Genomic DNA, 24472 nt, shown 5'->3' on the forward strand with positions numbered 1-24472 from the left:
ATTTTGCCGAGAGAGAGAGATAGGTCCTGCTATACAGTTGTATAGATTTTAAGGCCAGAAGGGATTCATTAGATTATCTAGTCTGACCCCTGTATTACACAGGCCACAGAATTTCAGCCAGTTTCCCCTGTATTGAACCCAATAACTCGCGTTTGACTAATGCATATCTTTTAGAAAGGTATCCAGTCTTGATCTGAAGACACCATGAAATGGAGAATGCACCACTTCCTTTGGCAATTTGTTCAATTGCTAATCACCTTCACTGTTAAAAAATGGTGCGTTATTTCTAATTTGAATTCGTCTGAATTTAACTTCTATCCATTGGCTCTTACTATGCCTTTCTCTGCTAAAGAGCCCTTTAAGTGGTGAGTATTTTCTCCCTGTGAAGGTACTTCACACATTGTAATCAAGTCACCTATCATTTTCTTTTTTGCTAAACTAAACAAGTTGACTTCTTTAAGTCTCTCACTGTAAGGCAGTTTCTCCAGCCCTTGGATTGTCTTAAAGCTCTTCTTTTCTTCAAAGTGTGGGCACCAGAACTGGATGTAGTATGTCCATATCAGTCTTGCCAAAGCTATATACAAAGGTACAATCACTTCCCTACTCCCACCCACAACTCACACATTTTACATTCAAGGAACACATTAGCCCTTTTCCCCACATTGTTGTACTGGGAACTCATGCTAACTCGCTTGTCCTATTTGATCCTTATATCCTTTTTAGAGTCACTGCTTTCCAGGATACAGTCTCTCTAATTCTGCATCCATGTAAATCTGGAGTATCCCCAGTGAAATCAATTACAGCTGTAATTAAAAACAGAATTTAGGCCTATAATGCTTTAAAATAACAGAGTAAGGAAATGTTTTAATATATTTGGTTAAGACTATAAGTGGGAAACAATGGCTGATAAGAATTATTTTGTGACAGGCTATACAATGTTAGAAAGATATTTTACAAAAACTTCTTTGCAACAACTATTGTGCAGTGAGATATTTCAAGGCACTGCCCTCAACCCTCTTTTGCCATTTGAAGCAGACTCAGAATTAGCAGGTATAAGTGACTGGATTGGATTGATTTGATCCGACAGCTTCCCAAACTTGAATAGCATATGTCACTCACCAACAACAGGGTTGGATTTCAGAGATAATCCTGTAATGCGGGGCTACAAAATCACTGTGGATAGGGTAGAGGTAGAGCATCTAGCCTGATGACCTCCTGATTCTGAGGCAGCACTTGCTCTAGGCTTCTCACTGCTTTAGGCAAAGTGGAAGACTTAGCCCCATCCACAGGCATTCACACACCAATTTAGTGTAGCTAAGCACTTTGCTGCACTTGGACATTGACTGGCTGTTTTACCTTTCTTTACAGAGCTGGCAATGTCTTGAAGCAGAAACCTTAGCTCATCCCTGAGTTTCCATTTCTTTTCTTTCTGTTTCTGTTTTTGTCCCCTCCACTTATTTATTATCACCTGCACTAATTATTATTACTGTTACTGCCCTATTATTGTTTAATATTTATATTATCACCCAAAACACCAATCTGGATTGGAGCCCTGTTGTTCTAGGCATTGTACAAACAGAGGTAAAAACAGTCTTTGTCCCAACAAGATTGCAATCTGATTTGAAGCAAAATGCAACCAGGGCATGAGTCATCATCAATGAAGTCAATGGGACTCTTGCCATTGATTACAGCGGGAATCCGATCTAATCTCCAATGAGCGTAGAAAATAATAGGAGATGAGAGAGACTGAAGGTAATGTTTGCACAGTCACATAGCTGGCTTAACACACAACTTGATGGAGGTATTATTTTGTGAAGAAATAAATAGTATCAGCTGCCCCAATTGACCATCACCTTGGCCCTCCTTAGTTGGCTGATTTCTTGTAGCTGTCACAGTAGAAGTGAGTCTTGGGGAGGGATTTTATGGCTTTGTTGAGGAAGGGTCTTCCATGCGTAATGGGCAGCATGGAAGAAGGTGCACAGACATTTGTGGGAGAAGTGGACAAACAGGTTAGTGTCAGGACTGCCTTTGATCTGAATTTAAGTCTTTCCAATTGCACTAGACTTAAATCTTCCTGTGACCTTCCTTTAGAACCCACAGCTTCCACTGTCTTTACAAGACGTTATGCTGGCATAGAGGTGCAGCACTGCACTCTTCGAGAAACGGTTCTTGATTATGGATCTTCACCTCTAAGGTTTTAGTGGGCTAGGCTTCGGACCTCTGTATTCAAGAGCTGACAGCTAAGGTACAGACATTTACTAGAGCATATTAGTGGCATCTCTCTAGGTGAGACTCAGTGGTTGTTTTCTTTTAAGGTTTATATTTGAGAGGTTTTGGATTAGTTACTGCTTCTTGCACGGGTTGTGTAGGATTCTGCATGTGTTCCTCCTCCGGTATTTATTTCATTTGGCCTATGGGGGGTGCAGGAAGTGGCGGCCAGCACATCCCTGGGCCCACGCCGCTTCCCACAGCCCCCACTGGCCTGGAACGGTGAACCGCGGCCAGTGGGAGCTGTGATCAGCTGAACCTGCAGATGCTGCAGGTAAACAAACCGTCCTGGCCCGCCAGCAGATTTCCCTGATGGGCTGCGTGTCAAAGGTTGCCGATCCCTGGTCTAAAACAACTGGGATGTATCAGTGAAATGGAGAGCCAAATATGGCTCACCATGTTCCAAGCAGATTGCAGACATTGTGTCGCTCTCCTCTCTTGCTTGATTTTTAAAGCTTACTAACACTTTTCAGATACAGTGTGGTAAATCAGCTCTAAGCAAACAATCCTGCTGGATTTCCAACCATCCCTTACCTTTGTGGGTGTATCTATGCAGCTATATGTTTAATATGCTACATAGCGGCAGATGCATTTCTTTCAACAAATGACTGATTGTAAAGCCTCAAGGCTATTTTGTGTGAGTCACTGTGCAAAATGACTGCTGGTATTATTTCATTGTGGCTAATTCAGTCACTCTTCCATGTGTAAGTTAATTGGTGTGAGACAAATCTCACTTACCATCACCATCTTTCTCTTCCCTCCCTTCTTTCAGCTCAGATCAGGAAATCTTCTGCCTCAGCATGATACTAATCTTTAGGGATCTACTGTGCTGCACACAGGAAAGAATGAGAATGTATCATACAGCACATCTTGTATGACAGAAGACAGAGGGGGAGAAGGTCTAATATAGGGATTTGGCACATCCCGTCAGGGAAATCCGCTGGCAGGCCAGGATGGTTTGTTTACCTGCAGCATCCACAGGTTCGGCCAATCGCAGCTTCCACTGGCCGCGGTTTGCTGTTCCAGGCCAATGGGGGCTGTGGGAAGCAGTGTGAGCTGAGGGATGTGCTGGCCATTGTCCCGGCCCACCAGGGACTTTTCCTGATGGGTCACGTGCCAAAGATTGCTGATCTGTATTCTAATAAATACACTGGCTTCAAATTATTAACTCTTTTCTCTCTTAGTTTCCAGAAGTGAGGATTCTCTCTTATATGTTTGATCTCACTAAACACAGGCACCCCCAACTTTGAGGAGCAGGAATTGAAAACAACGTCATAAATTCAGGAACATTGGGCCAAATTCAGACCTGGTGTAAGTGGGTGCAACTCTACAAAAGTCATTTATACTATAGTTGTCTCTGCTCTCTTTTTTCTCTTTGGTTTTGAAAGGTGCAGAGAACTGTACCTCCATATGAAGTAGGACAGCAGGATTTACTTCCAACTTTTAAAGATGACTTACAAAAGAAACTTGAAAATTGAATTTAGGACCTGATCCAGTGAGGGATTTAAACATGCTTAACTTGAAGTCAATCAGACTATGCATGTGCTTAAAATTAAGCGCATGCTAAAGTGCTTTTCTGGATTGGCGCCACAGAGCACTATCAGCTAATCTGCAACTAAACTTCTTTGAGCGATGTCTGCTGGACAGTTCTGAGTTCACTGTCGCAGCCCCATGAAGTCTCAATTTAAGAAATCTCAGATGTCAGAAAAGTCACAGTAGAATCAAGCCAGCCCATAGAACACCAGAATAGTCTCTACAGGTTACCTGTAAACAATACAATACACCACTTCTCCTAATAATTTGTACCCCATTTCCCCAAAGGAACTCTTACAATTCCCATCCAACTAACTAGGGTTAAATACGTCTCAGTCACTAGCCTGGCTGTTAGGTTAATCCCTTTGCTGCTGAGTTGCTGCCTCCTATTAGGAAAATATAATATTATTCACACTTCATAACTTCATTTTCTTTGAGGTACTCCAGGCAAACTGTCATCGGATGGGTTGAGTTTTTTTTTCCTGTATTCCTTATATTTTAACTACATTATGGCTATTTGATTACTCATTCTTATCATTCCGTCCCTGTCCTTTCCCTGGGATGGATACTCTCACAGGTTGCAGTCAGGCACAGAGGCATGCTGGGAGGCAATGCTGATATTATCTGTTGACATTCTAATGTGGGAGGTGAGTTCTTCCTGAAGAAGAATTACAAAGAGGTAATACAGACAGAAGTCATCTCCCTTGGCTAACAGTTGTGTTTCACTGCTTGGCCAGGGAAAAGAGAGCCCCATCAGGCTAACAGTTCCACACCCATCACACCCCAACCTCTGTGACTGATAAATAAATAATGGAAACTGCAAGGCAAGAACCATTCCCCTTCATCCCCCGAGGCACACTTCAACTGGTTGATCCCTAACATACACTATCAGTGGGGGGCTGCCCTTCTGGCACCCCGGTCCCCTAGTGATCAGATTCAGGAGGAAGAGCTCCCCACAGTTACTTCTCAACATGGAGTAAGAGTGGAAAAGACGTTCAAAAATACTTGTATGTTTCATTAAAAAGAAGACAGCCCATTTTCCACTTTTGGAGACAAACAAGGGGCTAACTCTAAAGCTAGAGCTGTAATAAAGACCTGAGCAGAGGGATGAAGGATGAAACCATTAAAAAAAATGCAGTGTCTGGGATGCAGTTTCTATGAACTCTTCTCCCCTTCAGCAGTTAAACTCCCAGAGGCAGGGTTTTTGTTGTTGTTGTTTATTGTATTCTATTTTCCTTAGACAGATTGGTTCATCACTTTTCGAGATCATGCAGCCTACTGGAGTGGGGAGCCAGGCCCAGCTCTATTGACAGGAGCCACGGGAGCAGCTGCTGTGGGATGAGTTTCTCATTTTATGTCACTTTAATTGTGGTTTTTCATTTTATTTCATGTTATTCTGCATTTACAAGAAAGACCGGGCTCTACTGATGGGCCCCAAACAGTAGCTTTTTCAGGGCCCTTCATGTAATTTCAGAATGCCACCATTTACTGAAAACAAAAGCAGCTTCAACCAGCAGCACCTACAAGGTACAGACACATTACACTCTCAATTATTGCTCTACTGCGCCAGGTGTATCTGGCACACACTGCAAAGCAGGCAGAGATTAACGTAGTGTAACAGTTTAATTATCCTAGTGCATATGAAATCATAGAATCTTATCCTGCAACCCTTGCTCATGTGATCCTCTAGCTGAAATCAAGTGGTTTGCAGGATTGAACATGACTAAGGGTATGGCTACACTACAGAGACTATACTAACATAGTTAGGTCACCATAGCTATGCCAGCATAATCCCGTAGTGTAGATTCAGTCTACGTTGACTGAAGGGATTTTTCCATCAATATAGGAATACCAGCTCCTTGAGCGACAGTAGCTCCATCAGTGGATGCGTTTTTCCATCAGTAGAGCTGCATGTACAGTGTGGGTTAGGTTGGCATATCTATGCCATTCAGGAGTGTGGTTTTTTCAGGCTCCTCACCACCGCAGCTATGTCAGCCTATTGTAGACCAGGTCTAAGAATTTGCAGAATCAGCCCTTCAATAATTTTAATGTACTTATTGATTTCACTGTTGTGATTTTGTACATACCAGTCATAAAGATATCCCTTCCATTTCCATATGAATGTAGTACATGCTTGGTTCTTCTCAATTAAAATAATATAGCGAATGTCTTTGATACTTTGATACGTAAAAATTCAGCTGATGAATACTGCTCCATTGACTGCCGGTGTTGTTTTGTGCCCTCTGAATAGGGGAGGGATAGCTCAGTAGTTTGAGCATTAGCCTACTAAGCCCAGGGTTGTGAGCTCAGTCCTTGAGGGGGGGTCATTTAAAAATCTGGGGCAAAAAAAAATCTGTCAGGGACAGTACTTGGTCCTGCTAGTGAAAGTACTTTCAAGGTCCCTTCCAGCTCTATGAGATATGTATATATTTTAAGATACTATAAAATGTTTAACTGTTTGCATGATAAAAACCTATAGGTTCTTTGTGGAAAAGGTGAGTAGATTTCTATGCCTACGATGACTATACTCATTGGAAGTTCTGAGATGGTTGAAACAGTGTTGATGGTCTGAAAAATCTCCCCAAAGCCTGAGTTTAGGCAGGTATGGTGGTGTAACACTGCACTTACCTCTGACTGTGAAATTTCTGTAAATACACAACTGAGTCCTTGATTAGATCATGACTGGAAACTAAACCAAACTATTACACAGCAGGATTTTAAAATATCTGAAAAGATTTCAGAGTCTCCACTGATGCCATCTGCATAGGTAACTATTTTCATGGCCATTCAAAGAGGAAACAAAACCTGGCCACACAGATGAAGACAGGAAACCCAGAGATGCAGCTTGACATAGGGAATAGAAGGAAATTCCCATAGGTCTCTTTTGAGAAAATTCTAAGCTTTTTCCATCTTAATCCCTCAGGTTTAGCACATCCATGTAATACTAACCTTCCTCCCCTATAAAAAGAGTTTTGGAAATCTGCTGTTCTGTCTAGCTCTGGCCACTGCTTCCTGGATCTTTGGCTAAAGTTCTGATTTCCTGATCATCAGGCTTATAACATGATTGCTGGCTGCTTCTTTATTTCATACTGAAATGCTTTATAAATGGGGCACTTTAAAGACATTATGATTAAAGATTTGAGCCTTGATCCTGCAAAGACACACGTACAAAGCTTTATATACTATGAGTAGTCCACAATGGATACTAAAGTGAAGTATTGTAGCAGAAGCAAAAAGCTTAGAAGGTCATGTACAGTAGTAAATGAAGTATCCCGCTCAGACTCTGTGAACTCCAACACTGTCTTTTTGATTCATTAGGACATGGGCTTGGAAGGGACTTCCCTGGTCAGACAGTCCTGTCCCTTTCTATTTTAGATAACCCCGTCATCATAATCCTATTCATAAATGTATCAAGCGCCATCTTAAAATCAATTAGGTTGTTTGCTCTCACTATTCCTATTGGAAGGTTGTTCCAGAACCTCACTCCTTGGGTGGTTAGAAACCTAATTTCCATCCCAAAGTTATTCATGGCTAGATTATATCCATTTGTTCTTGTGCCAGCATCAACCTTTAGCTTTCAAAGCTCTTCTCCCTCTTTGGTGTTTACTCCCATGATGTATTTATAGAGAGCAATAATATCCCACACAGCCTTCATTTTGCTAGCCTCAACAAGCCAAGCTCTTTTAGACTGCTTTTGTAAGATGAGGCTCATTAACCACTTCTCTGTCACTTGCATTCACCAGGTCTCACAATGGGACTATCTATAGTGTGCGAAGTGTGATTTTGTGTGGGATCCAGCAAATGGTCTACTGGATTTTTTCTTCAGACGTATGATTAATAAGGTTTTTTTTTTAAATTGTCATTGACAAGTATGGTATGTTTATCCTCGAGAATGAACACAAATGCACTAACAAATGCCAATTGTGTGGCAGCAGTTATATGTCAGCGGCTAACGCATTACAAAAAGGCCCACTGCCTTTTATGGGAACAGCAGCTCTCTAAAGTGCCAAAGTGACAGCGACCTCCCACAGCCACGGAGCCAACAGCCAACAATATAACCGACCCCTAAGCAGGGCTTTTGAAGCTGAGGCCCATGAGGAAGCTGAGGCCATGCTCAGTCACTGCCATTATCCTTTCAGCACCTATAAGTATCTCTTTTTTGAGTTGATAATTACAACATCCTGTGCCAAGCAGCTGTCACTAAGGAAAGGAGCTGCCTAAACACACCATAATGCAAGTTTGCTGGCTGATTTATCACACTATAATGAACTCAGTTACAGACTTCTGAAGCATGGGATAGAGAAAGAGAGAGACTGAGAGAAACAGCAGTGAGCGTTTTGTTCTGGTCAGTTAAAAAAGGGGAAAATATCAGATTTCATCATCTATGCATGCCCAACCACAGCCGCAGTCCACCGTTGCAGCCACAGTCCATCGAAGGCATGTATCCACAGAAGCACAGAGATCCAACCTCCGTGTGGAGATGAGATCTCCCTGAATGTCAGCATGCACGTGTAACGGGGGAAACATAACGAGGAATGGCAGGAATGGCTGAATGAACTTTACTCGAGCTCTGACTTACTATGCCGGTATAATGGACATGACCTAAAAGGAGGTGTTAGGTTTATAAGCAAGCTGAGTTGGCAGCTCTGACCAATTATGGACAGTAATTTTTATGGTGATAGCCAGAACACATGTATCATCTTCTATAAAAGCTTCATCAGTGTTACCATAAATCATAGTCACCTCTCTCCCTTTTACTCTTCATTCCTGAAGAATAGTTGCACTTGAATCTTCTGTAACACTCGGTGCAGACTCAACTGAATGTAAATGCGACTCCTGGGTCTCTTCAAGCGAGCAAAATGTGTGAACCAGGGAAGATCATCTCCTACCTATCTTCTATATGGCTGCTGTTGTTTTTAATACTTCCACTGCCTCACTACAACTGTTGTACAGCATGACATTACAGCACAGTTAAAGACTCTGCAATCAGGAAGCACAGCAAATGTAGGTATTTCTCTCTTCATCCTTTTGAATTTAAAACCCTTACATACAGCAGTATATATCAGCTGGGTTCCTTTACCCTATATTTCGTTACTTTGTTCTGGCATCTTATGGACCAGTAACTTCATAAACAGTAATAACTAGCTGCTATGTGTAACCAGTTAGGAGTAATGCAAGTCAATTGGGGGAGTTTATCACTAAGGGAAATATAAGGTACTGTAGTTTTTATTGTTACCAGTAAAACAGCTGGATTTTTGGTATAATTCACTCTGAACTGGGACTTGCAACTAAGAAAATGGAATCTGCATATTTATAGCAAACACAGACTGTACTAAGTCAAAACACAGGTAAATGAAGCACCTAGTTATTATTCAGTCTAACAGAGAGGTGTCATCATGGTAGATTAACAGAATCATTTACAAAGGTTTATAAGTGATTCAGGGCTCGCCTGTCCCCTTCAAATGTTACCAGGAGTAGAAAGCGGGAGTTTGAAGTTGGCCTCTGGAAAGGCTGATGCATTTAGCATGCTTTTTGTGGCAGTACATGATAAAGAAGCGGACGCTTCACTTTATCTTTTATACTCCAATAACCAGAACGTACCTCAAACTATTTCTAGGTTTGGTGTGTGTCTAGTCTGCATAACTGGAGGAAGGAGTTTTAAAGAGAATGGGAAGGGATTAGAAGCTAAAACAACTATTTACAGACCATTTAAAGTGGTCTCTGTAACGTCCTTCCGCAAACATATCTTAAAATTGAACTATAGTTTAGTGTGTTGATATAATCATTGCTTTGGTCATACTGGCTCCCTTAAACATTTCCTTAGATGTGAGAATAGTAACTCATCTGCCTGTTCCAAAAATAGAAAATCCAAAAATATTTACTAATTTGCATTTTCCTTACAGACAAAATATAGAGAAGCTATATTGTTGACTGTTACTGTATAGAAGCCTAGACAGACACACAGAGTAGAGGATTTGGAGTCATAACTCCAAGGTTCTATTACCATTTCTGCCAGTGACTCATATATAGCCTTCGGTGAATCCTTTAATTTTTCTGTGTCTCATTTTCCCCATCTGGAAAATGGGGATGATAATGGTTCCTTACTTAGCTGACGGGAGGATGGTGGAGTTTTTTTGAGGGTTAATTAGACAATGTATATACAGGGCTTTGAAGATCTAAGTATTAAGTACTATAATAATATATGAAGCTCTTATATAACATTCTGTTTTCAAAACAATGGTTTAAATTCCTTCTTGGTGAAGTGCCACTAACTTCAATGCCTTCGTAGAGAAGTTTGAACATATACTAAGCTATAGACTCATAGACTCATAGACTCATAGGTCAGAAGGGACCAATCTGATCATCTAGTCTGACCTCCTGCACAAGGCAGGCCACAGAACCCCACCCATCCAATTTTATACAACTCCTATCCCAGGACCGAGTTATTGAAATCCTCAAAAATGGTTTGAAGACCTCAAGCTGCAGAGACACCACCAGCAAGCGACCTGTGCCCCACGCTGCAGGGGAAGGCGGTTTCATTCATTTTTATGTTTGTAGATCTTCTGATCTCAGAGAGGTATTTTAAATGTATTAAAATACATCCAGAAATAAGAATAAAATGGAAGAACAAAATGTCTCATAAAAAAGGATTTTACAACACTGTTACCTTTTACATTTCCATCACGGTTATCTGACACAAGATGGGGCCCAATCCTGTTCTCAATTACATGGGGTAAATCAGAAGTAATTTCCACTGAAATCTGGAGTTATTCAATATTTACGTCCATGTCTGTGACAGGAGAATCTGGCCCAAATCTTGAAAGTACTAAGAAATTCAGAGTATCATACAAAAAGAAACCTGCCATGCATCCAAAGAAAATCATGCTAAGTCTGTTGCTTTGTTAACTGTGAAACATTATTCTCTTACTCCAGTATTCAGGTGTTGGTTTACAGTCTTTTATATATCATTCTGAGAAGAAATAAACAAGCCTTTGGGGGTTAATATTATACATCCAGCACTCCAAAAACTGTTGATATATTTTCTCTTTCATACCTTTGTAAATGTAAACAAGTCAAGATTTTTGAATAGAAGTGCCTGGAATGCTTCTCTCTCATAGTATTCCAATGTGGTAGGTCTTCAGGCTTCAGATTCTGACAAAAGTCCTGTTGTTACAGAAACTGGGAAGATGATAAATTGCATTCTAATGGTAGTAATTCAGCCTTGACACATTTCTTACAGGTGAGGTGAATCTTCTCAGTGGATGGACCTCTTCCTTTTCTTTCAACAAAATTGTTGACCAGAGTTCTCTTAAAAGTAGCAGAGTAGCTATAGGCAATCTGGGAAGAATATATATATTTTTGTGGTACTGAGAAGAGAGTGATCTGATTCTAAGAACAGATGGGCAAGATTCAGAGCCCCAGCTCAGAATATCCCATAACTCTTCATCTCCAGAACAAGGTCTGGACTTCTGTGGTTCAGACCCATCTCTAGTAAGACAGCCTGATCCAATTTCCATTAAAATCAATGAGAATCTTTCCATTGACCTCTGTGGGAGTTGGATGAGACCCACAATGGCCAGTCTAACAAAGAATCACAAAAGGTGCAGCTTGCTGCAGACAAAATATCCTGATTACCTTGAGAAGTTATTTCCTTGAGCCAAAAGGAAATAATAGAAAGAAGGAATTAACCATACGTTATTGATATATGAGGTTTGTCATTGTTCAGGCAGGAAAGTGAGAAGTCTTTTTAGCACAGGGTTAGTGTCTGCAATGAGAAGTGTCAGGGTGAATTGCTGAAGGCTGATGGGATTGAAAAGGGAAGCAGGGGAAAGATTAAATATGGAAAGGGTGAAGTATCATGAACCCCGGATAAAAGGGAAAAGAGGATGACTAAGCCATCCCAGTTCAAAAGAAAGGGAATCTCTAGACTTCAGTTGATTTGTAGCACTAATCAGATTTCCTCCCATTTTCCCACTTAAGCATTTTAGGTACTGTTAATTTAGATTCATTAATCTTGAACAGCCTGTAGCAGCTGCTCAGCAACTGGCCAAACATCTGTCTAGAGAAAGCTCCACTCTGTGAGTTTGCACACCACTCTGATTAAATACTGTCCATAATTCAACAAGAAATTGTCTATTTCCCTGTATCATAGCTAATGTAATAGCTGCTTTTGTTGCAGTCTTGACCTTCTCTTTTATGCTGGACAACCATTTTTTTGGGGAGGAGGATGCTGTAGAAAAAAAAGACAAACTTTTGCTAGCTAATTATTCACAACTTCTTAGTGACTATGCTTTATTTTTTGACATGACACATGGCACAACTGCTTGCCTGACGGAAAGACTTCTGCGTCCCATTTGGTTATTGATCCTACATCTTCAAAAGTCTGTGACTCTTATGGAGGTTTAGCAGGTTCAGTTCCTTCATCCCCCCTCCCCCTCAGCTGCAGCATGACAACACTTGCCAGTGCACAAGTGGTGGCTGTTGGCTTGGACATTAGATATGGATCTGGAAAGATTACAGAATTTTGCAATAAATTCATCATGATCAAGCAGTAACGGTTAAAGCAATCATTATCCTCGCCAAAGGAATAAGAAAAAACAGGTCTTCACATTTCTGATATCCTGTTGCATCAATAAACAGGCTGCAACAAGCAGAGAAAGTGTGAGCATGTGCTTCAAGGTCTTTTCAGTTGCTATGGTACAGTTTCTTATGGAAAAATCCTTGTTCTGTATGGTGTTTTTCCTGCCTCATTTGGGGATGGCAGAATCGTTCCTTGTGTCACCTGAGAAACCGGGATGTCAGTTTCCACCTATTGGTGAGAAAGAAACTGATCAACAGCAGAATTCAACTGAAAATCTCCTTGGGTAGAACTTTCTGCTTTTGAGGCCAATGGGAATGTTATACCAGAGTGGAAGGATGGTTTTGGCTGAGGTGCTGGATTGAATATCAGGAGATCTGCCTTCAATTCCTGGATCTACCACAGATTTCCTGTGTGACCTTGGGCAAGGCATTTAACCTCTAACATGCCTCAGATCCCCATCTGTAAAATGGGAACAATAAATCTTCCTTCCCTCATTCTTTGTCTTGTCCATTCAGCCCTGATTCAACAATTTGTTGCATGCAACAATCTGCCAGAGGGCAAAGGACTGCAGGATCAGGGCCTTAGCTTTTAAGCTCTTTGAGGCAGGAACTTGTTAGTATACGCAAGTACAATGCCTAGCACAATGAGGCCCAGATCTTGGTTGGAGCTTCAAGGTGCCAATATAATTCAAACAAGAAGTAATAAATAATAAAGAATTGTGCTTTCCTCTCCTTTTAAGGAAAAGAATACCAACACAGACAAGAAGGAAAAACCCCAGCAGTACTGAATAGTTAAGCACAAGAAAATATATTTGCCTCTTATAGGGTAAGTGTAATCTATTTTTCTCATAGAGTGTATCAAATATATTGCACAGAGACTCAATATAAATACTGCATGATAGAGTTATGATAGTGGTAAAAGTAACTGGAGAGAAGGCATTTTCATTATGAGACCTAATTTCAGGGATTAATTAAGAACATTTATATTTTGGGATGACATATTATCCTCGCCAAAGGAATAAGAAAAAACTGGGCTGCTGGAATTTCCCACCCCTCCCCAATCCAAATGTAAGTTATTTGTTGTTTGGTTTGGTTTATTTTGAAAGTGTGGTAAAATTCCATTTGGTCATTTTTTATTTATTGTAATGTAAAAAACAATAGTTATAGCATTTTTTGCTATCAGATAACTCAAAATTAGTTTCCTTAAAACTTCAAACTTGCCACAAGCTTAGGTTATGACAATGGCAGATGCCTTAACTGAAGAAATTTAGTTTGAAGATAATAAATGTATAAGCACTTAAAAAAGACAGTCCCTCACTACCTTCTAACAACATTCTGGGATGCAGAGAGTTAACCCAGATATGTGTAAACACAATGAGAAGTCCTTGTAGCACCTTAGAGACTAACAAATTTATTTGGGCGTAAGCTTCATGGGCTATAACCCACTTCATCAGATGCATGGAGTGGAAAATACAGGTATAAATATATAGCACATGAAAAGATGGGGAGTTGCCTTACCAAGTTGGGGGTCAGTGCTAACGAGGCCAATTCAATTAGCACTGACCCCCAACTTAGTAAGGCAAATCCCATGTTTTCATGTGCTGTATATTTTACCTGCTTACTGTATATTCCACTCCATGCATCTGATGAAGTGGCTTATAGCCCACGAAAGCTTATGCCCAAATAAATTTGTTAGTCTCTAAGGTGCCACAGGACTCCTCATTGTTTTTACTGATATAGACTAACCTGGCTACCCCCTCTGAAACCTGACACAATGTGCAATAGTATGATTGCCCTCAGTGGACCAAATTCTCTGCTGATTTAAATGGGCACAGCTCCATTGACTTCAATGGAGTGTCATCCTTGAAAACCAAAAAGATCTGGCCCAGTATGACATCACATGCAAATATATACAACCACATTTTTAATGGTTTCTCCTACCTCAACAAAAGAGCAAAGAAATTAAAGGAAAATAAGTGTAATAATGTGACATGAAATAGACATTCTCTGCAGGGAAATCTTCAGTTCAATTACACTTTTTGATTTTCCAGTTGAAAGAATCAAAACAAATTTTCATGTTTGGAATCAACATTTCAAAATGAAATAAGATATTTGGGAAAAACGGTGATTAAGAAGAAAAATCCATTTAGTAATATTTATTTGAAATGAAAATTTCATTTTAAAATGGTGACATTTCAATTTTGTTGAAAATGTCCAATTTCCATGCCAACATTTCTAATTTGAAATTTCTGGGAATTTTTTCTTTCATGAAAACGGCCAATGTTTCGACTTTTGTTCTCCTTTGAAATGGAAAGTAACTTTGAAATGTTGAAATTTCCCATGAAAGGAAAAGTTTGTGTTTTGAACAGCTTTACTTCTGTGCATTTAAAATCTCAGCTGTAACATATTATTAGCACATAGATTTGGGAAAAGGTTGTGCTAAATATGAAATAATACAGTAAAGCCTAGATTATCCTAGTCCTAGATGAATACACAAGGAGAAAAGAAGATATAAGGAGCCTACTTCCTCTATCTCTTTGCATTTTTATGAAGGAACGAAGCACTCAAGGCTTCCAGCACACAAGGAGTGGGTGCCAAGCCTGAAAAAGGAAGCATGCAGGCAGATCTCTACACCAGTATGGAGTTCCACTAACTTCAATCAGAATGAGGTTTTCTCAATTTTATCCAGCAATCACTACCTTTGGACTGCTAATAAGCAGAGAAAATTTCATCTCTAAAGAACTCTGTTTGGAAAATTATGTGCAACTGCAAAGAGGCTGGGAATGGAAGCCAGAACTCAGCATTAATTGTGCCAGACATCAACAGCAAAAATTGTTAGCATAATTGGGTAAAAACAAGAGAAGGGCTTGAACCAAAACCCAAGATTTGGAATACATCTGAACGCTGATAGACTTTGTATCCACATCTGAACATTGTGACTCAAATCCATCTCCAGTGAAAATCTGTTATTCTCCACAAGTGAAAATGGAGGCAGTCAAAAAAATAGGCTTTGAAATTTAGCTTTGCATGCTGGAAATATGTAATCAACATATAAGCATGGTCTTCCCTTTCACTGAGACAGTACATGCACCTGTTATTCCAATAAAATAACAGAACTTTGGTACAGAATAGTAACTTCTTGTGTTAATCCCTCTCTTTTGGCTTATGATGAATACTGGGCCTTATTGTTCCTCATTCAGTGTTGCCACTGTTTTTCATACACATTTATGAAACAAAGAAAATCTTGCAGCAGCTCTTATCTACATTTCTATTACTACTGCAAGTCATGAATATTTTCTGAAATCCCAGCTAATTAATTTAAGCATCTGAACCAATGATGTTGCCTTTGTTGTTAAGTTTCTCTTACTCCATGCCCCCGGAGCGGTCACCACTCTTTCCTCACAGACATCTCCTGTAGCATAGCTGTGGGCAGAGGGAAAATAATAATAATAAAAAATAAAAAACCTGAAGAACTTTTTGTTCCTCTGCTGTCCTGTACTTTACTGATCCTCGCATATTTCCCAAAATCAGAGACATTTTATAATCATGACCATAAATGAATGCAATCAGGGATTCAAGGGGACTTCCCTCTTTAATATTCAGTTTAAAAGCTATAAAGCCATATCAACATGTGGTTGAAGCTACAGCTAGAAGGCCATGCCACACTGACCTCCATTTCCCTTAATTGTGGCCAGAGTTCTGGCTCGGCAGAAAAGTGGCTAGAATTTCCTTCATAACCTGACCAGCGCATTCAATTATCTGGCTGTCAGGATGAAATGCAGGCGGGAAGGAAAGCAGCAAAGAGCAAATCGTTCCTGTGAAAGGCAATTAAAAAGACCTTTAATCAAACATTACAGCTGTTAACAAGGCAGGTGATGTATCAAAAGCAATGGTAACTCTCCCAAATTCTTTTGCTTCTGAACCCCAAATGCTTCTGTCATACTATCAGGGAGGGTAGAAAGCTATTTAGTAACTTTAATTTCCTGAACTTTGAAGTGGGACAGCTTCAAAGTATTGCCTTAATTGGAGACATAATGATATGAAGAGTAAATGATCACTAGGCCTGCCCTTTTGTTTTTCTTATCTTCAATGTCCTGCCTTTCCCCCACCCCCTCTTTCCTTCTCTTTGTCTTGAAGAGGAATATTTGTACACATCACTGTCTCATAGGGTGCCACTTATTGGAGCCTTTTCTGGTTATTGCTTGGATACGTGCAAATCATGTGCTTTTGTATTTTTCCTGTAGTTTCCCTATTATCTGAGTGTGATTTATGTGTTTCAGCTTTGTGATGTTAGTCCAGTTTTGTCCCATCTAATGATTTTTATTAGTGATTGTACCTAAATGTTTATATTTTTATGACAATTGCCATGAACATTGGTCATCCATAACAACATGCCAGTTGCCTTAGATAATACCTAGAGATCAAAATAATTCATTCCCTGAATTTGCAGTATTAAAAGATATTCCTTATAGTAAAGCATGAGGAAATGGAGTGAATATTGTTAACACAGAGGTAATAGTATCTATTTATCAAAGCTAATTGGTAAATTTTTAAGAGTCTCCACAGTATATAGTTTGTTCTTTATTTTCATTATTATGATAACTTATCATTTTAAGAGACTAGATGTATTAATTTCTCTGTATTTATGTGTCATGTTATAAGCACATTTTTTTTAAAATTCACACATTATTAATATCAGATTTGTTTTTTTAAGTTTGCTTTATCACCTTATTACGTGAGGGGAAAAATGGAGCTCTTGTCTTAGCTGAATCAAATCATGCTCTTCTGTGGATTACAATAATGGAATTATGTTGAATAAACCTCATTGGCCCTAAAAATTATTTTATTTATGGTCACCCAGCAATTTTCCCTATCTAAACAATATGTAAAGGGAATTTCAACAGTTCAGCTGCATCAGGCTGCAGAACTGCTCAGCTGCACAATACTAAACGATTCCTTAATTTATAAAAACTAATTCCAAATAATCTGTTGTCAGAGACAAGCAGAACTGTTGCTGATCAGAGATGCAAAGAAAACAGCACAAGCTCTTTTTGGCTGGAATGGGTTCAAGCAGGTTTTGATATATGACTTTCTTAGCATGATTAAATATGGTGTGTTTTTTAGACTATTAAAATACTGTGCACAGCTAGAAGTTCAGCTAGTGACTGCAACTGTGACGTGACTTATGAGAATTTGCTAAAATTAAGACTACAGAGTAGTTCAGGATGGAGACTTGGAGGGATGGAAACGGTGAGAGACCGTTCATGACTGTGGCCTGAGAACGTATATATTATATTTCTAAATCAAGGGGTATATAGTCTCCATTTCATCACCACAGAAGCCTGAGCTTCTAGATGAGTGTTCAGTCTAAAATATCATCCTCTCTTGTATTTCAGACTGCATTTCCTCCAAAATAACTGTCCCTCTCCCTTCTCAATAAGCATGCAACATCTTAGGATGGAAAGAAGCTCATGCAGGAAGACATTTTGTTTTCAATACTCCTCTGATTTTTCTCTCTCTCACTGAGGAAAGTTTCAGGACACTCAGCCAATCTTCGCGTAGTCAGCTGAGGTTTTTTCCTCCTCCACTGGAGATCATGGAACAAGCAAACTGACAACACCCAGCACTTGAGATGATTTAGCTGACAAACAACACAGATTCTGACTCGTGTTTGTATATATTACATACACACACACAGGAAACTCAGATACAGCATAGCAAAATATTCCCTCAAAGACTTTTATGGCTGTTTGGAAGGGAATATACAGCTGATGAGGCCAAGAATTTACTGAGGGTGGGCATGATTTTGCAATAACAACCCTTTTTATATGGTGCAAAATAAGTATCAAATGCTTGGGCAAAGCCCCCTTCTCTAAACCACACAAAAAAGCACCAGTAAAATTCCAAGGTTTCTCCACAAACTTACTTGGCATTCTTAAAAATAACACCAAATGCTTTTTTTAAAAAAGAATTGTATACTTTTGATGCATCAAATTTAATTAATCTCCAACACATATTCAAGGCTTGAGATGACAAAGCTTCCTTTAAACTGCTGCTTGTGCATTTTGTTCTGACACCATCCTATATGACTCTGCACATTGTGATTCTTCATGCATACGAAACAAGAAAGTTTACCAGCCCAGCATAAACTTCTCACTGCAGCACAGCATACAGAGCAAATGTACAGAATGTTTCATGGGGTTAGATTTATTAAGAATCGCTGCACAAACCCCCAATATTGTAGGTTTATTTAACTTTGCAGTTTGCTGTTTGAAATGTTCTATTTTATGCACCTTGGGCCTGATTCTAATCACACTGAAATCAGTGGAACAGACAGACTTCTGTTGATTTTAATGGGAAATCAGTTTTGGGTCAAGCCCTTGGAGAGAAGCCACTACTGCAAGGAAAATTTGCAACTTCGTTCTCTCTCTTTAATTCTAAAAAACCTGCCTTGGTTTGCATTGTTTATTCATCAGCCTGGCCCAACTTCAGACTTCTCAAGAATGCTGTGGCAAAAATGGGATAAATATAAAAATCATAAGCACAAAATCCTATACAAACTGGTAAGAAATATCCCCAGAAAGCATAACATTAGTTACAGAGATGATTCCAGCTGGCAAACAAGTTGGCTCAGCTGGATAACACAAAAGATTTTTATTAGGTGGAAGAAGGTCACTTTCCAACAGAATAAGGATTGTCAGCAATTCTCAGTGTACTGCACTGTGATTTCCTACATCTGTGTGGAAAGAAGAAGTATGACATCTGCGTGATCTTCAGAGACAAAATGGCTCAGATATGAACAAAGGGAAACATTCTCCTAGGGTGTGGGGTTAGGCACTTGTACACAACCCTTTGAATTACATGGCTTGATGAGGATTAAGTCAAAGTTTCTATTTCACATCTACAAGATAGAAACAACCAAAGGATACTGAGAATCCTTGGCCACATGTTCTAAAATTACACTGAATGGCACCATTCATCGATGAATACATACATACAACTTTTCTTGCATCCACAGGCCAGGATTAACCACAAGGCCAAAGGAGGCATGGTCATAGGGGTGAGTTAACCTTTAAGCCTTAGGGGCTAGTCCCAAAACACACCCTCATCCCTTTCCTGCCAGTCTCACCAGGATAGTGCTATATTAGTTTAGTTTCACTATCTGCAGAGAAGGAGGAATATAGATCATAAGAACATTCATAATTATGTTACATAGGGTTACAATAAAAAAGGACATAAACCTTCATGCTTCACAGAATATGCTAACCTTTATCAGTTGGGGGTTAGGAAGAAATTTTCTCTATGGGTAGGTTATTATATAAATGCTCTCTTTTGGTTTCTTGAGCCTTCTTTTGTAGCATCTGGTTGTGGATACTCTTAGGATACGGAAAGACTACTGGTTTGATCCAGTAAGGCAATTTGCACATTCCTGTACTGTGTGGAGTCTACACAGCCAACTATACAGTGAGTGAAATCAATGGGAGTTTTGACATTGACTTCAGTGGGGCCAGCATTTCATGTGCTGTTGCCTCTGGAGATGGCTCTTGGTCTGGTAGGTGCACCTTTTTATTCTTTCATAGGGGTGAAAAGACCTTTTCTGCTTTTATGGGATATTGCAGCAAGTCACGAAGAAAATTATTAAACGTACAATCTCAGATTCTCCACAAAAGTAAGTCTAGAAAGACTTACAACATGTAGTACTACTAGAAACAAAGGACAAATAGCACAGGCTTTTAACGGGTATATTACACTACAAGCAGGTGCTGTGTAAGCTTCCCCACAAAACTCTTTCAGTGCAGCCCAATCCTGGTCTGCAACCCCACTGCTGTATCAGTCTCAAACCGCTCTTGAGCGCAAATTGCCAATCATGGCAAAATATGTTGCTTTTTTCTGATGTGAATGGGGATGAGAACAATGAACTCCTCTTGCATGGTTCAGCTGTTCGTGTTATTTATTAAATGCAGGGATGGAATTTTTTTTGTTTCTTTTTGGTTGTTTATTTCTTTTCTGTTCTTTGTTGCTCTATTTGGAACATGTCCTTTGGTTAATATTGTTTTCGGGTTTTGTTTGTTTTTTAAGGCAGTCACAGGCCTTCAAGCTTTGGGCACAAAAAATGAAAGCACATTATGTTTGCTGCTCAAAACTCTCTCTAAGAAGTCAAAATTACACATTAAATCCGAACACTACAATTTGGGAAAGATCACTCAAGAAAAAGATCTTGAACTATCATTGTGGATAGTTCTAAAAAGATCCACTCAATGTGTAGTGGCAGTCAAAAAAGCGAACAGAATGCTGGGAATCATTAAGAAAGGAATGTATAATATCATGTTGCCTCTATATAAACCATTGGTATGCCCACATCATGAATACTGTGAGCAGATGCGGTTGTCCCATCTCAAAAAAACATACTGGAATTGGAAAAGATTCAGAAAAGAGCAACAAAAATTATTAGGGTTATGGAATGGCTTCCATGTGAGGCGAGATTAATAAGACTGGGACTTTTCAGATGGAGAAAGTAAATAAGTGTTATTTACTCCTTCTCACAACACAAGAACTAGGGGTCACCAAATGAAATTAATGGGCAGCAGGTTTAAAACAAACAAAAGGAAGCATTTTTTCACACAACACAGAATCAGTCTGTGGAACTCTCTGCCAGAAGATGATGTGAAAGCCAAGACTATAACAGGGTTCAAAAAAGAACTAGATAAGTTCATAGAGGATAGATCCATCAATGGCTACTAGCCAGGATGGGCAAGGATGGTGTCCCTAGCCTCTGTTTGTCAGAAGCTGGGAATGGGCAACAGGGGATGGATCACTTGATGATTACCCGTTCTGTTGATTCCCTCTGAAGCACCTGACATTGGCCACTGTTGAAAGACAGGATCCTGGGCTAGATGGACCTTTGGTCTGACACAGTATGGCCGCTCTCATGTTCTTATGATACAGATTCGAAATACCCAAGTTTGAAAATAATTGGATCTGGAGGTTTGATAGAGACAGAAGTCCAGATACTCCGTTCCTCCTTTTCAGTGCTAGGTTTAGGAAAGATTTTTAAAGTATGAGGATGGAGCAAAGCTGGTTTTAAGCCACCTTTACATCTCCTTAATTTGGATCCTGATCCCCAGATGCAACACAGAGCAGCCCCATGGAGGCCTGTCCATTTGAAATTCATTGGATCCTATTGTCTCACTGAATTATTGTCATCCAGTAGGCTTTAGACTTCCAAGAGCCAGATTTTCAAAGGTGTTAACGAGATTTTCAAAAGCACCAAGCAGATTAGGCATCTCACTTCCATTGATTTCAACAGGAGTTTGGCACCAAATGTTGTTAGGTGCTTTTGAAAATCCCAGTAGCCACCTATCTACATCTTTAGGCACCTAAATTCTTTGGAAAACCTTGCTCTAATTGACTTTTGATAATGGGACTTCTAAAAATGTTTCTGTTGCATTTATTAAGAAGTTAATGGGAATGTTGCTAGCTAGAGTCACTATAAAACCTTTCATCAACATAATGTAACAATTTAAGGCTGTGGCACAGAGTCTTGGTCTCAGTTATTTGTTATTTTTTCCCCTGTAAGGGGTCTTCTACTTCAGTTAAACTGGCTCCCTAAGCATCTGCAGATAACAGACTTCAGTCATTGTTGGCATCGGTGTTAACTAGAGACATGATCCAGTGAATGTTCACTTAATACAAAACCTGCATGTGTGGTGCCTTCATCCACATAATAGAAAAGTCATACCCTGTCCACATATGGTGTGTCCTGTTATACACATGGCCACACACCTACACATACCTACCAACCCTGAATGGCCTGGGAACTACTTATCTGGAAGACTGACAGTTTCTCTTTGTGCATTACAGCCACAATTGTGGTCAGCAGAAATGCCTGACTCATCTCAGAGAGAAGAGACGGCTTGTAGATTGATTGATTGATTCTATGGCCAGAAGGAACCACTGTGATCACCTAGTCTCTCTGTTTGTATACCACAGGCTATAGAACTTCCCCAAACTAATTCCTAGATCAGATCTTTTAGAAAAACATCCAAAGTCAATTTAAAAATGGTCAGTGATGAAGAATCTACCATGACTCTTGGTAAATTGTTCCAGTGGTTAATTATTCTCACCATTAAAAACGTATGTCTTATTTGCAGGTTGAATTTGACTAGCTCCAACTCCCAGACACTGGATCAAGTTATATTTTTCTCTGCTAGATTGAAGAGCCCATTATTAAATATTTGTTCCCCATGTAGATATTTACAGACAGTAAACAAGCCAACCCTTAACCTTCTCTTCGTTAAAATAAATAGATTGAGCTCTTTGAGCCTATCACTAAATGGTATATTTTCTATTCCTATAATAATTCTTGTGGCTCTTATCTGAACCCTCTCCAATTTCTCAACATCCTTCTTGAATTGTGGGCACCTGAACTGGACACTGTATTCCAGCAGAGGCCACACCAATGCTAAATACAGAGAGGTAAAATAACCTCTCTACTCCTACTTGAAATTCCCCTGTTTATGCATCTCAGGATCTCATTAGCACCCAGTTTATCAAGCAAACAAGGTCACTAAGAATTAGTGACCTATCCTCTTCCTTATTAACCACCTCCACAATTTTTGTGTTACTTGCACACATTATCAGTGATGGTTTTCTGTTTTCTTTCAAGTCATTGCTAAAAACGTTAAATAGCACAGGGCAAAGAACCTATCCCTGCAGGAAGCCATTGGAACCAGATTGATGATGATTTTCCATTTACAGTAACATTTTGAGACCTATCAGTTAGTTAATATTTAATCCATTTAAGGTGTGCCATGATAATATCATTCTGATTTTTTAATCAAAATGTTGTACAGCACCAAATCAAATGCCTCACAGAAGTCTAAGTATATTATGTCAACACTATCATCTTTATTAACCAAACTTGCAATATCATTAAAAAAAAATCAAGTTAGTTTGACAGGGCCTAATTTCTATATATCCATGTAGGTTTGCATTAATTACATTACTCTTCTTTGGTTTTTTATTAATTGAGCCCCGTATCAGCTGCTCCATTATCTTACCGGGATCAGTATCAGATTGACAGGTCAATAATTAGCCGGGTCATCTCATTTAGCCTTTTTGAAAATTGGCACAGCATTAGGAAATTTGTATTTCTGGGCTAACCTGAAGCTGAAACAAGTGGAAATGTATCAAAAAGACAGCAACTCTTTGAGATTTCCATTTCAGGTCTGCAGACTCAAGAGGTTCAAACAAGCATCTGAAAGTCACTACAATATGCTGGGATAGCTCAGTGGTTTGAGCACTGGACTGCTAAACCCAGGGTTGTGAGTTAGAGATTTGGGGATTGGTTCTGCTTTGAGCAGGGGGTTGGACTAGATGATCTCCTGAGGTCCCTTCCAACCCTAATAATCTATGATTCTACGATTAGCTTTCTTACAGCCATCTGAGTCTTCCCCAGTTCTCCAAGACTTATTGAAAATCAACATGAATGGTCAAGTAAGGTCCACAGGGAAGCTCTTTTAAAACTCTTGGAGGCAAGCTATCTGGATCTGCTGATTTTAAAATGTCTAACATTTCAGTAGCTTCTGTTTGAAGTCCTCCAGAGACACTAGTGATATAGAGTGTTATCACCATATGAGATTATGTAATCTGTTTTTCCACAAATACAGTACAGAAATATTTATTGAACTTTTCTGTATTATTATTGATAATTCTACCATTTCCATCTTTTTGTTCCTAATATATTTTAAAAACTCTTCTTATTGTCCTTAACTCTGCTGGCCATAAATTTATCCTTGTATCTCTTAGCTTTCCTTTTAAATTTTCAACAATTCCTAACTTCTGCTTTATATTCATTACTATCAACTTCCCCTTTCTTCCATATATATATATGAATGATAGTAATGAATACTGATTCTGCACACACACACACACACACACACACACACACACACACACACACACACACACACACACACACACACTTTTTAAAGCTGCCTTCACTTCCCCCCTACACCAGGCCAGATTTTTAACCAGCACAGCTCTCTTACTGATTATGGAATAGTGAATTTTGGCCATCTAATAAAGTATT

General features: G+C 39.4%; 1 protein-coding gene across 4 annotated transcripts in view; it reads right to left on the bottom strand.

Annotated features, from left to right (window-relative positions):
* NTRK2 (neurotrophic receptor tyrosine kinase 2) overlaps nt 1–24472 on the bottom strand; it is a 288034-nt gene that overhangs the window by 86223 nt on the left and 177339 nt on the right. The window contains exon 13 of one of the 4 annotated variants that reach the window (XM_050945745.1): nt 12098–12610. The exons of the other annotated variants lie outside the window; for them this stretch is intronic. Within the exon in view, the coding sequence (XP_050801702.1) occupies nt 12600–12610 (11 nt within the window). The 3' untranslated portion in view covers nt 12098–12599. Of the gene's footprint in view, nt 1–12097; nt 12611–24472 lie in introns of those variants that run through there. 4 annotated transcript variants of the gene reach the window in all.

Source organism: Gopherus flavomarginatus, chromosome 3, assembly GCF_025201925.1.
Source record: "Gopherus flavomarginatus isolate rGopFla2 chromosome 3, rGopFla2.mat.asm, whole genome shotgun sequence".
Classification (NCBI taxonomy): Eukaryota; Metazoa; Chordata; order Testudines; family Testudinidae; genus Gopherus; species Gopherus flavomarginatus.